The sequence below is a fragment of the Salmo salar genome, chromosome 24 (assembly GCF_965601325.2).
Source record: "Salmo salar chromosome 24, fSalSal1, whole genome shotgun sequence".
Classification (NCBI taxonomy): domain Eukaryota; kingdom Metazoa; phylum Chordata; class Actinopteri; order Salmoniformes; family Salmonidae; genus Salmo; species Salmo salar.
Genome location: NC_138314.1, coordinates 24,417,105 through 24,435,242, shown reverse-complemented (window position 1 = coordinate 24,435,242; position 18,138 = coordinate 24,417,105). Strand labels below are relative to the sequence as shown.

General features: G+C 41.0%; 1 protein-coding gene across 1 annotated transcript in view; it reads left to right on the top strand.

Moving 5' to 3' along the window:
* LOC106585531 (solute carrier family 15 member 4) overlaps nt 1–18,138 on the top strand; it is a 36,217-nt gene extending 18,079 nt beyond the window's left edge. The window contains exons 7-9 of the mRNA XM_014171842.3: nt 1,344–1,502; nt 7,214–7,372; nt 16,067–18,138. Coding sequence (XP_014027317.1) covers nt 1,344–1,502; nt 7,214–7,372; nt 16,067–16,233 — 485 coding nt within the window. The 3' untranslated portion in view covers nt 16,234–18,138. The remainder of the gene's footprint in view (nt 1–1,343; nt 1,503–7,213; nt 7,373–16,066) is intronic.

Genomic DNA, 18,138 nt, shown 5'->3' with positions numbered 1-18,138 from the left:
ATTCTATTGAAGGTTGGTACTCTTACTCCTGCTAACCATTATATTAAAGAAGCCTTCGTCCTCTGCTTCCAGTAACTCATCTCCTAGTGTATAGATGGGGAACACTGTAGGATAACTGACCTCATGATGTAACTGTATAGGCAACACACACCATAGGACACAGACAGATGTGCAGCTGTGTATCAGCCATAGTGGTATCTGTTGCCCCGGGCACACCTAGCATCAACACTTCCTTGCACACCTGCCATCCTCCGTTCACAGGGTTGGCATCTATCACTATGCCGACCTGCTCTTGTTGAGTTGTGAACCACAACGCTGGCCCTCACCACATGGTGTGGGAAACATGCCAAAGAAGCTTTGACATTGAATTTTGAAGGCCAATGACATTGCCTTTTTTATCACTTTCAACAATCTGTTTAGCTAGTATTGAATATGTTCTATATTAGATGTCCAAAAGTAGCTCTAGTTTTATTTATTTTTACGCCCAGGGATAGGGCTCAAATGCCTTATATGATGTTTAAAAAGCAGTATATGTGTGTGTGTAAGAAGTTGCTCTGGGCAGGGCAGCAACCGCCTTGCCTTGGATGGACAAGCAGTATTATAGGCTAGATAGATTATAAGGCCCCATCCCCTCTCAAATACAGCATTAAGTGTGGGGCGACGATAGGGGGATGTCTCTGGGAGTTATCTAGAAATAGCTGCTGCTTCCATGATAATGGTTATCGAATAAAGCTTTTAGGAATCAGCGGCTGCAGATGACAACTGCTAGGGGTGTTATTGTTGAGTTGATGGCTCTCTCTTCCATTACGAGCTTCTGTAATCACTGAGTGTGAGCGTGCAAATGTGCTCTTAATGAAGCACTGGCTTTGATTTGACACTTAAGCCCAAATGGACTGTCAGATCCCCCTAACTCCTGCAACAGAATATGTTTGGTTGTCTGTGTCTCTTAATTTAGAAAGCTTAGGTCTTTTAACAAGTATTCTGTTTTTATGACCGTTGTATTTTGAGGGCAGGCATTTTTCGATCTGCCCTGTTTACGGTCTGAATGCATCTGCCATTTGTATTACTTGTTGGGGCTTGAGAAAGTGGTGCATGTCGGCAAAGAAAGTTTTTAAAAGCTGAATCAGTCCAAGTTAATCAGCAAAGGGGATAGCCATTGCTTTCTTTCGTAGTGTTTTCTTTTCCCTCATTAGTTATGTAAAAGTATCTAAATATTTTAATAATCCAGAATAGAGAGTTCCGAAAGACGGGAACACGTTTTTGTTTGCATCTGTGTCTTATATATGCAGTGACATAATTCAAGCATCTCGACCTAAATACGTTTTGTGCCTCCACCCCTACAGGTATACTGGAGACAAAACGACTTGAGATCATCAAGTCTAATGGCACATTCGACCAGGTCTTTGGCGATGTCATCTACTACGCAGCAGATCTGCCTATATGGTGGCAGGTACCTCAGTATGTGCTCATCGGAATCAGCGAAATCTTTGCCAGCATCGCAGGTGAGTAGAAAGCTGTTCTGTTGCCCAGTGGATATAGAAATGGTTCAAGGATGCTTATTTTGCTTATATACCATTATAAAGAGATGCAGAGATCTGATAATGACGATGATAATTGTCTAACAGATTTGGTTAACAATTATAATTTGGTCTTGCAGTCAATACTAGATGGTAGATGGTTAGCATTCCTATCTTCATTACAGCACTACCATTATCCGGTAGGCAATAATGGCAGGTTTTGTTAAAGGGCAAGTTGAAGTGCAGTAGTCAATGTAAAAGTAAAGTAGTCTTTAGCGTGTGTTGTGATGAATAGTCCTCCTCTCGTCCAGCCTTTGAACAACCTGACATTGATGTTTCCTCTGTTCATTCTTAAGACTCCAATCAATGGTTATTTTCTAAAACACAAAAACCCTTCCTGCATCCTTACATTTGTGTAGCAGCCGTTGTCTGAGCTATTGTTGAAATTGCTAGGTAAGGAGGGAGGGATCAATCAGTGGGGATTGATTTTACCCAGGGCCTAAAATTAACACCCACCACCCACCAAATGCGGGTAGATTTTGGCATTGGCGGGTAAGATGACTTTCACCAGCCACGTTGGCAGGTGGTCAGGGCTCTACAGTGTGAGAATTCCACTCGTATTTGTGAATACAAATAGTCAACTATGATTACATTTTACAGTATACTGTAGCAAAAAAAATGCTGCAGTAGCTGTTTTCAAAGTTTTTCTGCTGTTTTTGTTTCGTAGATGGTATATGAATTGCACTAAGTCAAATAACTACGAATCCGATAGCCTATCCCACCTCACGCTGCAACACTGCCTGTCTGGGCCCTGTTTTTCTATGTTTGAGTTCCAACTGGTAGCATAGCTGTGGGAAGTAGGGTGCTAAGGGTGCTGCAGCGCCCCTGAAAAATCAGAATTACATTTTTTTAATTCACAAAGGTAGTGCACTGGGCCTTTACTAGTATTAGCGGACCGATATAGACGTCTGTAGAGCCAGCAAAAACATTATTTCCCAGCATCTCTGCTTTGGCAAAAAGGTAGTTGTATAATCAAGTACAGTATCTTGCAGGGTTCAATAGTTGTTGCCATGTCCCCTTCAGAAATGAAGGCTATTCCATGTGAGAAATTGCCAAAAAACTGAAGATATCGTACAACGCTGTGTACTACTCCCTTCACAGAACAGCGCAAACTGGCTCTAACCAGAATAGAAAGAGGAGTGGGAGGCCCCGGTGCACAACTGAGCAAGTGGACAAGTACATTAGTGTCTAGTTTGAGAAACAGACGCCTCACAAGTCCTCAACTGGCAGCTTCATTAAATAGTACCCGCAAAACACCAGTCTCAACGTCAACAGTGAAGTGGCGACTCCGGGATGCTGGCCTTCTAGGACAAGTTAATCCATGTTCGAATAAGGCTGTAACGTAACAGAATTTGGGGAAAGTCAAGGGGTCTGAAGACTTTCCGATTTGCACTGTATGTGGGCTCAGTGTATGGGCATGGCAAAGATCAAAGAAGATGCTACAATATGGATCTGTAGATAATTATTATGCCAACAATCATATGTTTGAAAGTTAAACGAATTCACGCTGTTCTACTCAGAGAAAGTGAAGTTATGCTTTGAATCGTGGATATGAATTGTCAGTTGTGCAGAAATCCTTTGCATGTCAAATCTTTGTCATTCTTGTGTGTGGTGACATACTTTTCAACTGCAAAGCCTACAAGCACAAAATGACAGGCTAGGCTATTTTCTTCCGCTTGCCCTTGATTGAACAACTGTTGCTCCAAGATGGATGTTGGCGTCGTCATTTCATTGTCATCACCGTAGCGATCGACTGAAGAACAGCTTTACTGTTGACTTAAGAACGTCTATTCACATGAGGAGATGCAGTATTAGCAAATCCTACAATCTGTCCTCCCTCATATCTTTGAAGGTTGAGGTATTGTTAGATGTAGATATTACATAAGCTGTCCATTCTGGCTCTACAAGCAGAGTGCCATTGAAATCAATAGAATCCTACCTCATTATTTTCTTTCTATTTCTCCTGTAATCATGATCATTACCAGGCTCGGGCTTCAGTTTCGGACAGATTTCAATTACCTGGAGGACTGGGGTTGTTGACACCTCTCTCCATGATTGCGTCATCCTCCCATCTGTCTATTAGGTGCACTGTCATTGCAGTCACTTCGTCACTATATGTATTTTTACATTGCATAGTTTCAAAATAAGTCCACAAGGTCTATTGTATCATATAAGAGGAATCTTTTTTTTCTCATTTTCTTCAACATGTCTTTCATACATAATCTCTCATGTGTTAGTTATTGCTAGATGTTTCTGGAGATTGTGTTTCTTCTCTTCTTTAGCCCAAAAATGGCATCTCCACAAAGGAGACTCGGTGTTTAGTCTTTGTATTGTGCCTTGTAGGGTAGACTGAAATGTGAGCCAGACGACTGAGTGGTCTGCCAAAGCATTCAACACTGTCTTGAGTGAAGCCCCCAGCATCCAGTCATCCACTTTCTTCTGGCACCCATAGACTGACTCATTCTAAAGAAGTGACTCTGCCATGGCCATAAGCTCTGTGGATCCCCTAGATGCCATTACAATGGCCGACCATGTTGGTTGTTATGGAGGGATTGGTGTCAATGGCAGTTCTGCCACCCTATGGCCCTTGGAAGCATTACTGCTTACAACTTCAACTAGGCCTAGTCCTAACCAGGGGGAAATTACACTGTAGGTAGATGTTGTGTGGCTGAGGGCGGATGCAAAGACATTGCACAGATACAAAGAAAATGAACTAACCGGATTAATTAAATTGAACATGATTAAGTTATGTTTGGAACAGCGTACACATTGGTTTGCCCGAGGTGTCTATTAAAAAACGACTGGCAGTCACACTTTACTCCAATATCAGAATGCCCATGAAATTCAAATACAGACAGAAGAAAGCTGCGGGGAGCCCTAAAATAAACCTCCCCCACTGGGTATATCTTCAAGGAAAATTGGTTGACTGAATTGTGACATATGTCTGGAAAAACAGTTTCCCCTTGGTCTTATTCTGTTTGAATAAATCCTTTTAATACATCTAGTTTCCCACCTCCTCCACTACAATTCCTTCAGCCTCAGAGGGACTAGGGTAATTCTGTTCTTATGCACCACCCGCAGTTCTCCTGCTTTCAGGCACTAAGAATATACGAAAACTTTGCAAAATGATCCCCTCTGGGATTTTTAATTATGTATTGCTCTTTTGAAAATGTTAAAGGCTAATGTTATTTTCCAAGAAAGAAAAATCACCCCTGCAACACAGCCCTCGGGAGAAAGCTTAATAAAATATTTTAACTTTCTCGTTCCCTTTTGAATAATTCCGCCTCTTGGTGCAAGAAGGTCAGGCTGTTTTGTTTTGCGTATGGTTGGGAAGCGGACATCATTATTATTCCATCTCGACTCATTGTATCCACCTCCACATAGACAAGTAGGGGATTCATTGAAAATTGTCCTGCAAATACCTCTTTTCACTACAGATCCCATTGTACTGCTGTGCATTGTCTGAGAAACCTCATGCATTCCCTCTATGATATGTAGGCTATTACAGCTTTTTTCATTTGCTGTGAAAAGGTTACCTGAGGATACAAATAAAGAAATGTTTTCAGGTGGAACCAAATGGAAAGGTCAGGAATGTTGTGGCAGAGCGTTTGACAGTGTAATAAAGTGTTCACGCCACATTCTTTTTTTCTATTAGTAACGTTTATTTTGTTTCACTCCTCCCTCTGTATCATAACAAGCTACGTTAGTCCCAGTCCAGGTAACTGTGAGAGGGGTCCTGTATCATAACAAGCTACGTTAGTCCCAGTCCAGGTAACTGTGAGAGGGGTCCTGTATCATAACAAGCTACGTTAGTCCCAGTCCAGGTAACTGTGAGAGGGGTCCTGTATCATAACAAGCTACGTTAGTCCCAGTCCAGGTAACTGTGAGAGGGGTCCTGTATCATAACAAGCTACGTTAGTCCCAGTCCAGGTAACTGTGAGAGGGGTCCTGTATCATAACAAGCTACGTTAGTCCCAGTCCAGGTAACTGTGAGAGGGGTCCTGTATCCTAACAAGCTACGTTAGTCCCAGTCCAGGTAACTGTGAGAGGGGTCCTGTATCCTAACAAGCTACGTTAGTCCCAGTCCAGGTAACTGTGAGAGAGGAGTCCTGTATCATAACAAGCTACGTTAGTCCCAGTCCAGGTAACTGTGAGAGGAGTCATGCATTGCATGCATTTTTTTGGGGTAATTTTTCCCTCAGAGGAAGGTGTAAAAAGGCATCCTTAAAACCCTATCAGGTTCCGAGACTCCATCAAAAATAGAATTCTCATTTATCTGACTTTCATTTATTTGCATGTCCAGCCCTTATTTAGCTTCACAATGAAGTATTTTATTTTCAGGGCAACCAAGGCTATAAGTAGAACACTAAACCATTTTGACACAAACTATTGCGTTCATTAGTCGTACTGACAAAAAAAAGGTCAGCCAAAGAAAAACCCTGATAAATGAATTTATATAAATGCTGTAAGTAAAAATGTTGCTCACTGGGAAATTAATATCCAACTAGTCAGTGACAAATGTGTGGCATTTGGAGTTTGACAGCCACTATGAGCTTATTATAGACACTATGTCCTGTGATTTCCTATTGTCTATGTAGAAGAACCCTTTACCTTCTAACGACTTTTGTGTACCTTGTGAGTGTCAAAACATTTTACACTTACATGTTCCTGTGAGTATCAGCTTTTCATAGATAGCTTTTAACAATTTGCACTCTACAGATGTCCTTGTCTCAAACACAGCTCTAGCTCAGCCCCCGTTAATCACACAGACTAATGGTTGATGTCTATGGATGAAGAAGAAAGACTGATCCAATGGTAGATAAACGCGCCAACGTTACAGTGGGACTCATTGGGTAACAGAGGCTCCCTAATCTCTCCTGACAGCTGCAGTTATAGGACCTAATTAGAAAAATCACAGGTTTGACGCGACATCTAATTATCAATGTCAGCTAGCAGGCAGGCAACTCTCATGGCAAAAGAAAAACTATTTGATCCCCTCTCTTGCTCTCCCTCCCTCCCCCTCAATCCTCTCCTCTGTCTCATGACACAAAATATTGAGAGACTTTTCCAGAAACAATAGCAGCTGAATAGGTGCTTCAGACTGGTAGCCTGCTGGGGGGAGAACAGCTTTACGTTTCACTGATATTTAGCAGTCAAACAACGCTGCAGTGGGCCAAAGCCTCTATCTCATGTATATACATTTGTCAAGTGGTTATGGATGAAAGGCCTGTTATTCTAATGTAAATCTAATCTCTAAATTGGAGCTCTACAGTGATTCATTGGAGTTGCTTCCGTAGTGATTGTCCCTTGGCTACTGTGTCAAGGTGGGACCCATGGGTAATGAGTCATCCTCACTGTGACACACAGTCTGCTGCTGACCACTATTCTACAGCCACATTCACACATGGCCAATGGGCTGTCCTTTGCCAAAGTCATCGGAAAAAACACTTTGAACTGTTCATCGCCCCCAGCCAGGGTACAGATATGGATGTTGTTTGCCCAGAGTCTAGAAATGTGTTTGGATCAATGTTAGCATCAGTCAATGTTTACTCTGTATGGCCAGATGTACTGCATGAGGGTTTACTTGTTAGTATTTATAGTTTATTCGATGAGTTAAGTGTCTCCGTCTCTTCCAGGTCTGGAGTTTGCCTACTTAGCTGCCCCCAGGTCCATGCAGAGTGCCATCATGGGGCTGTTCTTCTTCTTCTCTGGGATTGGCTCCTTCGTGGGTTCCGGCCTACTGTCCATAGTCTCCCTCAAGGGGATTGGCTGGATGTCCTCCCACAAGGATTTTGGTAAGAGAGCAAACACACAGCCAATACAAGCTCTTAAAGCAGGTTCTTATGAAACAATGTTCATTACTCATGTTAGAGGAGGTGGACAGGCTCTTCAGAGAGAAGCAATGTGATTGAGAATGATTGTGTCTTGTATCGACTCAGCCTGCATAATGATCTGTATACGGACTCTAGGGAAACCTGTCGGCGCAATGGGCCTTAAACATAGCCTCTGAACTGCCGTCAACACACTGGTCATTGATCTTTATGAACACAGTTTTCCGGGGATGAGGAAAACTATGATATTATGCTTCTCATGCACAATGTCTTGCGTTTTTATAGATGTTACTGTAAAATTGGTTTGACAGAACATCATCAGTGTGACAAATTACTGTTATCCTCATATAGCAGAACACCGTATTGACACTTGGATTACTTCAGCAGTATTTAGTCTCACAACATCAACATAAATGTATTTCCTGGGGGACGAGCCACAAGAACTTTCATTTCTCGTCCTGATTTTAAAATCTACTCAAGGAATTAGTAAATGAGTTGATCCGAAGAAGGAAAAAATTACCTGGTTCAATTTTCTTGTTTTAACAGCGTTTTCTGTAATAAATAGAGATGTCAGACTAACAACAAAAGGTTGGTGTAACTCTGTCGTAGTGCTAGACTAAATGGCGTGGTGTTGGCAGCAAATGGATGTGTTCCCTGGTGAGAGGAGCCTCCCGGCCCAAATGCACCTTCCTGGGAGTGTGCGGTAAATAAGACCGCACTGTAAGTTGTTTACCCATAAACACCTAATAGCTCATTAATACAGTGTGCCGACAGGTTGGGAGGTATTTTTGATGATGTAAGCACTTGGAGATGCTTGGCATGGCTTCCTAAATCCATCCCTCGCCTTCCCTAGGGGCCGTTTGTTTTGTAAGCATCATTTGATTGTTAAACGAGACCCCAGTTTGCCTGCGAGCTTTCTTTCTCTCGCTCTCTCTCTCCTTTTTGAAAAAGTCATTTAAAGAGAGACCGAACAGCATAAGGCGGTCGATCAAACAGAATAAACATCCAGGTGGCCAAAGCTTTAGCCTCAAAGCCTGTCAGAAATCAGTTTGTTGTGCTGTTGTCTTTTCCACTTACTTTGCTGGGCTTTACCGCCCCCCCCCCCACACACACTCCCGTGACTCAGCAGTGCTCTTATTTACATGGCTGAGGGATGTGTGATGCGGAGGCGGAGCGAAGTGGAGTGAAGCATGGATTACTCAGCTCACCAAGCTCCTGTTTAAAGTGGTGCAGGCTTGAGGACAGACACCCAGTATTAATCACAGGCTGGGGGCCTGATTACACAGCCCACTCCTCTTAAGTAAAGCTGCCACTGGGGCACACCAGAGAGCTGGCAAGCTAGCTAGCTACCTCCTTGGCATGCTGGAGGCTACTACTCACCTCTCTGTCACACTACACAACCTCCTCTCTTCTAATCCACACAAACTGGCAGCAGACATGCACAGGTAAAGAAGCAAAGTTAGATACATTGATACAGACAAAATCTGTCCAAATGTAAAAGCATATGCTTTTGGTAACTAGTATTTGTATTATGTATTGGACTTGGTGACACCACATACTGTATGACTGGTCATTATCACATTCCTTTATGTGGTCCTAGAAAAGGCAGCCATCGTCTCCTCTGACGGAGACTGCAATGTGCTCAGTTAACCCCACGGGTAAAGTCAATGAAAGGTCAACCTTCTGCCTTTGTACACCTAAAGATGGTTTATTCTGCTGAAACGGGTGCTCCTTTCAGTTGTTGCCCAATGTATGTATTTATTCATACATCATTCACTTTTAGGAACACAGAGCGTGATGCTCTGAGTATGTAGCTGCAGTCAAGACCAGGAAATGGTCTTTTATTTTTATTCTACCGCATTCTAGTCCTGACTGATCCAGGATCAGATGTCAGGGGATTTTGGACATTCACAGTTTGGGTTGAGACCCTCATATCCTGCTCACGGACCATTGGGTGACGCTTAGTGAAATGTCAGTGTTTTAATGGGGGAGCAAAGGTTCCAGAAAAGGAGAAATGCTCAGAGCTATTCATCTTTCAAGAACTCTTGAGATTACAGCTACAGTATCAGGTATTCTTAATAATATGATACACTATGGATGTGGACAACTATTCGTCAAACATTTCACTCCAAAATCACGGGCATTAATATTGAGTTGGTCCCCCCTTTGCTGCTATAACAGCCACCACTCTTCTGGGAAGGCTTTCCACTAGATATTAGAACATTGCTGCGGGGACTTGCTTCCATTCAGCCACAAACAGTGAGGTCGGGCACTGATGTTGGGCGATTAGGCCTGGCTCACAGTCGGCGTTCCAATTCATCCCAAAGGTGTTCGATGGGGTTGAGGTCAGGGCTCTGTGCAAGCCAGTCAAGTTCTTCCACACTGATCTCGACAAACCATTTCTGTATGGACCTCGCTTTTGTGATCAGGGGCATTGTCATGCTGAAACAGGAAACGGTCTTCCCCAAACTGTTGCCACACGGTTGGAAACACAGAATTGTCTAGAATGTCATTGTATGCTGTAGCGTTTATATTTCCTTTCACTGGAATTAAGGGGCCTAGCCCAAACCATGAAAAACAGCCCCAAACCATTATTCCTCCTACACCACATTTTTACAGTTGGCACTATGCATTCGGGTAGGTACAGTGGTTCCTCCTTTAAAAGTTGCAGCGTACTGCAGCGCAGCTTGTATGGTGCCACAGAATTCTATGGCGCGTTATTTAAGTGTGAACCACTGGCACCATTAATGCTAGTTTGACCACCAGACGGAATCTTTGAGAAGCATTTGGTAGCCTTTAATAATGGCTGTGCTAGAGATTGCGGGCACGTAGGAGACCAGGGTTCAATTCCCCAACGGGGAGGAAGTAGTAGGCTGTCCTTGTAAATAAGAATTTGTTCTTAACTGATTCCATATGTGTTATTTCATAGTTGTGATATCTTCAAAGAAAAACCCCGGAATGAGTAGGTGTGTCCAAACTTTTGACTGGTACTTGCTTAATTAATTTGATTAATATTATGGTGTTTCTATTCCAAGTAAAACAAAAAACCCTCTGGGTTTCTGTTAGGATGGAATGGAAAATATGGCGCTGTACAACGTGACAATCGGGAGTACAGTACTGGTCTATTTAGCTAAAGAATCCCGTGTCCTGCGGGCACGTGGGAGACCGGGGTTCATTTCCCGACGGGGAGGAAGGAGTAGGCTGTCCTTGTAAATAAGAATATGTCCTTAACTGACTTGCCTAGTTAAATAAAGGTTACACTAAGAGCATAACATTTAAGCACCCTAATTTTCTAATTCTAGTCTAACTAATACCCAAACAGAGATTTTAGTGAAAATAAAAATCTCATTGATTTTATCAAGACCAGTCCCCATGCTTGTCTCAGAGCAGTGCGAAACGGTGCTAAAATAGTTGTAGGCTATTGCTTCAAATCCTATTGCTTCTAACTTCAATATGCTCTTTAAATAAATAAGACCTACACCACTTTTAACAGCACATTACTCAACACTAGTGAGACTCATGTTGCCTACGTTAGGCCGACAGTATATCGAAAAACATGACGTGACTCTCCGCCAATAATTGCATAGAGGATTGGAGGATATTTCTGTAATTCAGTGATATTTATTCCCATAGTAATTCGTTATGGATCCATAACTAAATAAACATTGAAAGAGTATTTTTATAATTTTATTAATGAAAGCATAAAGATGCCATTATTAGTTACATTGTTTTAGTTTGAACCTGCAGACTGGCACTAAGAACAGCGGGAACGTTTCCCTAGTCAGCGCCATTATTAGTGCAATGCCCCTTAAAGTGTTGCCAGTATGGCGGGCTGGGGGTCCACCCCTTCCTCCTCCTCCCTTCCCCATGGGCTAGGTTGGTCTTCTGTGCACGGCTCTGTGCGGTCTACAATTTCTTTTCTGAGGTCTTGACTGATTTCTTTAGATTTTCCCATGGTGTCAAACAAAAAGGCACTGAGTTTGAAGGTAGGCCTTGAAATACATCCACAGGTACACCTCCAATTGACTCAAATGATGTCAATTAACCTATCAGAAGCTTCTAAAGCCATGACATCATTTTCTGGAATTTTCCAAGCTGTTTGATGGCACAGTCAACTTCTTGTATGTAAACTTCTGACCCACTGGAATTGTGATTAAGTGAAATCATCTGTCTGTAAACAATTGTTGGAAAAATTACTTGTATCATGCGCAAAGTACATGTCCTAACTGACTTGCCAAAACTATAATTTGTGGAGTGGTTGAAAAACGAGTTTTAACGACTCCAACCTAAGTGTATGTAAACTTCCGACTTCAACTGTACAGCAAAATGTCTCCCTTTGAAAGGAAAAAAAATCATAGTTTTTTTTTTTTATGCTGTAAATGCCATCTGATCAACTCTCAATAACTTTAAATCTAACAGCAGAAGCCTGTTTCCTTTAATGGTGTCAGAGTTCTGCATAGTGATTTCTCTATAGATAGGCTAATAATGGTATTGATAGAGACAATTATCAATGTATTTACAATTACCCATACTCATGATTGCTCTACTGAATCCATTTTGTCTAGTCAATCCAGAAGTTTTGCAGCAGAATATGTTCAGGCACAGTTGAAAACACAACCTGCATTGATCCCCTTCACTAAATGAATTTTGTACCAGAAAATGGTATTGAATGCCTTGAAGTGTGAAACTGTTGCAACATTGCATTGAGAGCTTAAATGTATTGATCAATTTCAAAAACCTTAAATTGATATTGACATGATCCATCTCTACACAACATGACTTGCTCAAATACAGTACAACAGCCCAGTTATACAGTGGCATGGTTATTGCTACACACACTGTAAAAAAGACCCTTGGGCCACACAGCTATGGCTGAAGACCATCTCAGGGGTCTGTGTTGTTGTTGTTATTATTATTATTATTATTATTATTGCATAATGAACTCATCGTGGTGGCTAGAATCATATTCAGAGGCAAACAGACACGGAAGTTCCCTTCAGCGTCCCAACTCTGGATAGCGTTGCGTTCTTCCTACATATCGATTGAGTTGCACTTTTCCCTCCCCTACTCAGCATTTGCCTGTTTTAAATACTTGTAAAATATTTATGTGGTTTGTTAATGGTTTATACATGTTTTTTTCTTTTGCTGCTGTAATTGCCACACTTTTGAAAGTGCTTAGCAGCCAAGTGGGCTCTGGGGGTGGGCGTGAAGGAAGGAGGGAGGGAGGCAGACTAATGAAATTCGGTAAGTACCATTACAAAAAATGTAAACCTTGCGCAATTTTTCAAACACATCCCATAAACACGTTTTTCGCTAATCAGTCGTCCCCTGATATTCCCCCGGAGCCAGTTATATTACTTATTCTCCAGTGATGTTTATTGAATCTATAAAACACTACACAATTAAGGTCAATGAATGGGGTGCTCTTTCCCCTCAACATGTATTTAATCAGCTGCAAGGATATGCATATTCTTGGTACCATTTGAAAGGAAACACTTTGAAGTTTGTGGAAATGTGAATTGAATGTAGGAGAATATAACACAATATATCTGATAGAAGAAAATACAAAGAATAAACCAAACAGTCTTTTTCTACCACCATCTTTGAAATGCAAGAGAAAGGTCATAGTTCTAGCCATCACTCTGGTTGTAATTCCTATAGTGTCCACAAGATGGCAGCAGTGTGTGCAGTTTCAGATGGATAACTTGAAGAATGATTGATTGACCAACAAGACTTAGTGTGAAGTCCTACACCCCTAATGAAATAGTGAAGTCTTGTTACCGTCTAGGATCTCTGAGGAATAGATAGGAACGTGATTTGACTCGTTCAATCAACGCTTAGGGTAAGATTTTCACAGATTCCTTTCTTTGCAAATTGAACGAGTGGTAATACAAAATCGATCGCGCGTGCTATATGGACCTTTTTTAGTATATGAAAAAGGATTTTGTCTAACAAAACGACACTTCATGTTAACTCTGGGACCTTTTGGATGATAAATCAAAGCAAGATTTCAGAATGTAAGTACACATTTCACCTTCGAGGTGAATTTTTCAAACCTATCGCGTTGAAAAAGTGTTTTGATGTTAGGAGCTCTCCTCAAACAATAGCATGGCATTTTTTTGCCGTAATAGCTACTGTAAATTGGACAGTGCAGTTATTTTAACAAGAATTTAAGCTTTCAGCTGATATAAGACACTTATATGTACCGACGTGTTGTTTCTCTAAAATCTGTGATCTTGACATGACGCGCTGCATGATTTACAACTGTCCCGTTGACGGAACGCCAATCCTTAACTTAAGGTCAATGAATGGGGTGTTCTTTCCCCTCAACATGTATTTATTCAGCTGCAGTTCTGCGTTGGCCTCTCTGCTCTCCCAGTCCCCTTAAAGCCATCACCCCTGTTTAATTAAAGCTGTGCTTGCAGACTGAGTGTCAGCTATCGATTTGAAATACAAGCAGCAGACTCTCTGCCAGTATACCCATACCCCCTGTGCTAGCCTGCTGTGTGTACTGTTTTATTCCCTATGAATTATTCAACATTACGTCGGAATCTATTCTTTGGTCTTTTACTTACATTTTAAACATGTCCCAGCTTGAGTGAGGCGGGGAGCACCAGCGAAAAAGGCCTGAGATGGAAAAAGATTTTGTTTGGCTCCTCCATTATATTTCTACACTGGTGGAGCTTAACCTATTGTAGAATCACAAAATGACTGTCGCCAGTCTAATTAGGAGAGAAATTTCCTGTCCTTTTGAATGTTAGATTAAATGTTTTCAATTAGTGAAAATACATTCACATAGATGGGCAGCGCTGTTGAATCCTATGCTGTTTTTATCTCAATATCAAATCATTTCTGCATAACAATTAAGTACCTTACTGTAATTTGTTTTCAGTTAAAATGGTCAAAAATAAACACAGCTTCTTAGCCAAGAGAAATTTCTCATGCAAGAATTTTACTAGGACTGTCTGGGAGTGGTCTGAGGTGGAGAGCGGAAAACTGAAAATGTGCTGTTATTGGCAGAGGTTTGGAACAGCCGTCAAATGAATAGCTGTGATTTGCATTAGAAGTGCTTCTGGCTGAACAGCAAGGCCAGTAAACCAGACTGCCATGGGTGGAAAGCTTCTCTAATGCCAACAAAATTGTCAGACAATGTTCCGTTTAAGTTTCAAAATGGAGGATTTAGTGCAGCTGTCGGCTTTTCCCTTCATGTCAAACTATAGCGGGGGAAAAACAAGATTTTGTTTAGAATTCCCCTCCAGTGTTTGTTTGAATAGGGACAACCAATTAGAAGTGCCAACATTCAGAAGTAAAGACTGCAATAGCTGGGTGCAAATATAAACCTCGGAAAGAGGCTTCTTAGTAATGATCCACTGCTAAAACTGGAGCCTGGTCATATTTAACTGAGAAAGAAGGGTGCCAAATGTTTTATCTTATTAAGACCGAAGGGTAATGTTGTCTTGGACAATTTGAATTCTATAGTACTACAGATACAAGGTGGTGATATGGGTTGCTGAGTTGCTCTAACAAGGGTCTATGTAGGAGAGATGCCAACCAGTCGGTTCGTACTGAATATGGTCAGATTTTCTATGACATGCTATGCCAGTGTCTCCAATACACACACACACACACACACACACACACACACACACACACACACACACACACACACACACACACACACAGCTCTTATTTCAATCCCACTAAGCCAGAGTGAAGGTCAAACAAGGAAGTGAACAGCATTGTGATTCTTGCTTTTTATTGCATCTGTTCCTCTGAGGGAACAGTCCTTTAATAGTGTTGAGACTCCCTGCCTCGCCTTACAGCTGAGGGTCCAGACTGTTCTGTTATTTGTCATGCTTAAATCCCAGATCCTGAATAATACCCTCCATATGATCATTGAAGTGTGGGGTCAAACTGCGTCGAACATCTCATAAGTAAATAAGACCAGACGAAAGCAGCTTCCCTCTTCACTTTGACAGAGCTGTTTCTTCTCATGCACAAGCCACTTCAGACAGATCTCCTTTCATTTATCTCGAAAGAGCGAGCTAAACATGGAAACAGAACAACTTTTGTTGCCATGTGACATTGCCAGGTTATGCCCATGCAGATGTAGGGTCTTAATTTGATCACTGTTGTTGCCGTGGTGTATTTGAAGTGTATTTGAGTTTTACAAATGCTTCTAAAGTTTGTAATTTCCACTTACAAATTTCACTTGATTTGCCCTAACCAAAAATCTATCAACCCCTACAAAAATGGCCATTCCATTATAATCCACATAATAATTTACTTTTCCTGTTGCTGCAGGATTATTTTTCTGCTGTAGCAAACTGGCTCAAATTAAGATCCTACATCTGTATGCCTGAATGAACAGTATGTATCCCTTTAATGTGGAACGCTGCTTTGTGATGTTGCGGTCATGCTCCCATCTGACTCTTTCTCCCTCTCTGCAGGTTGCATCAACCACTGCTGTTTGTCATGTTTTGCTCTTTCAATAACCCTTATTTATTGTGACCTCACGATTTATGACATCTGCATCATACCCTCTTCTTTCTCCATCTCTTCCTCTCTGCAGGTTCTTGTGGTGTCTCTTTCTGAGATGTTGCACTGATTTCTGTCATAACAATGCCCTGTGCCTCCCCCCTCTCGCCCTCCTTCTAGGTAACATCAATGACTCCCAGCTCAACTACTACTTCTTCCTACTAGCGGGGATCCAGGGCCTCACCCTGCTGGTCTTCCTCATCGTGTCGGTCAAGTATGACAAACAGAAGAGTAGTAAAGCAGGAAGTCAGAGGCAGGGTATCACTTCGTCTTGGTCCCATGACTGACCCCTGTCCATCTGACCTCCCCCTACCTGCCTTAGTTTGTAGTAGTTAGTGCCAGAACACCTGCCTGATTTGGTAATGGATTCCCTACTTAATGGGTTTGTAAGACTATTACATTTTCAAAGCAAAAATATATTTCTACTGTACACTCGCACATCCCTCACATGAGATCAAGTTCATCTTAATGTATATTTCTTGTACAGTACCTTATTTAAAACATCACTACTGTGTTTGATCAGGGTGCCCTTGAATATGAATGGTGTAAATTTCAATAATTTAAACCAATTATTTAACGTAAGCTGATCAAATTAATCCCAAATAACTCACTCCTATTGTCAGATAAGTAAGCATTACACGACTGTGGCCTTTTCACTGGTCCATAGATATATTAACAATTTAAAACAAGGCACACTTTTTTAAAAACTTTTGAGGCTTCATCGACTGACTGATCAGGTTTGTAGTCTTGTTTGTTTTCTCTTAAATCCTTTGATCATTTGCACTAGAGGAACTGTGCCATATTCAGACTGTATTGAACATTATTCAGTTGTGATTAGGGGCTTGGTGTTTCCTTTATTACTTGTGTAAACTTGTTTATGATTGGCATGTATAGGTTAAATAGAAAAGTTGTAATTTGTTTTACTAACCGTTTTTTTCACCTACTGTATGTGTTTTCAATATGGAGCTGTTTTCAGTCTTTAATGTTTAATGATGTCATACTGGTGCTTATACACTGAGTGAACAAAACATTAGGGTCTTTTAGACTACTACTTTTCGACTGTGCAATGATTTAATCAAACTTTTAATCTGATTACAACAAAAAAAAGATTATGACATGAAATGTATATAGTGCCAGTTGGTTCAACTTGAAAACCATTTTGGTATTTACCATCATCCTTTACTCAGACTAATCATCCCTAGCCAGCAAAGGCACAATATTGTGTTGCTGAAACGGGATATTCTGTGATTGCTGCGGCAGAAAACGCAGTGAATTGTATCGTGAAAGTAAATGTTTTCATTAAGTTGACATTAGTTCAGACTGAACCACAATTTTAGAGTTACTGGTTTCTTTATGCACTTGGGGTGAAGGTTAAGTTTAAAATGTTCATTTGCAGTATTAGTCTGACTGTTGACAATGTCTAGCCTCAGATTTGGATGTGTTAATGAATGTCTGTAGTCACCACATGGTGTCCTTATGGATAGACTGCACTTTTACATACTGTAGTTTTTGGGGGTTGTGACTAATGTATACTTATCATACGGTAGACAATGTTCAGAACACTCCATGTAATCCCTCTTATGTAGTTGGTATATTTCACCCCAGTCAAAGCTCTTTAATCGTTGACTCTGGCACTACAAAACTATATATGTTCTGTTAAATAGCAACATCCACAATTTTTTTTTTTCTTCCTTTACCCGACAAGTGATGGTTTAGGAGCGATCTGCATGTTTGCTTTACCTACAGTAGACCTAAGTGAAAAACGTTAAAGCTGAAAGTAAGGTATTTTACAAACCAAAATCTACTCAGGGTTCAAGGGAGGTAGAATAATTGAATTATTAAAGAATACCAATACAATTGTTTAGAATAGTTAGTAAACTGTCTTTGAGATCTCATGAAGTATAGTTGTTTACAGATTCTCAGGTTGGTGGCTTGAATTGACCTTTTTAGCTAACACATTGAAACCATTTACTAACTCATTGACAATGGCTGAAAACATTATTTTGGCTGTTTATTATAGTGTTTGTTGGATGCATGGTGGTTATTTTTTGTGTCAACTTAACAGCTTTTTAAGAAACATTTTCTGAAAATGTATTCTGTTTTAATTATGCTGGAGCATTGGTATTTTGAATGTTTTTTTGTGTGGTTATTTTTGCTAATAAAATATTAAAATCAGTCTTTTCTACATTCGA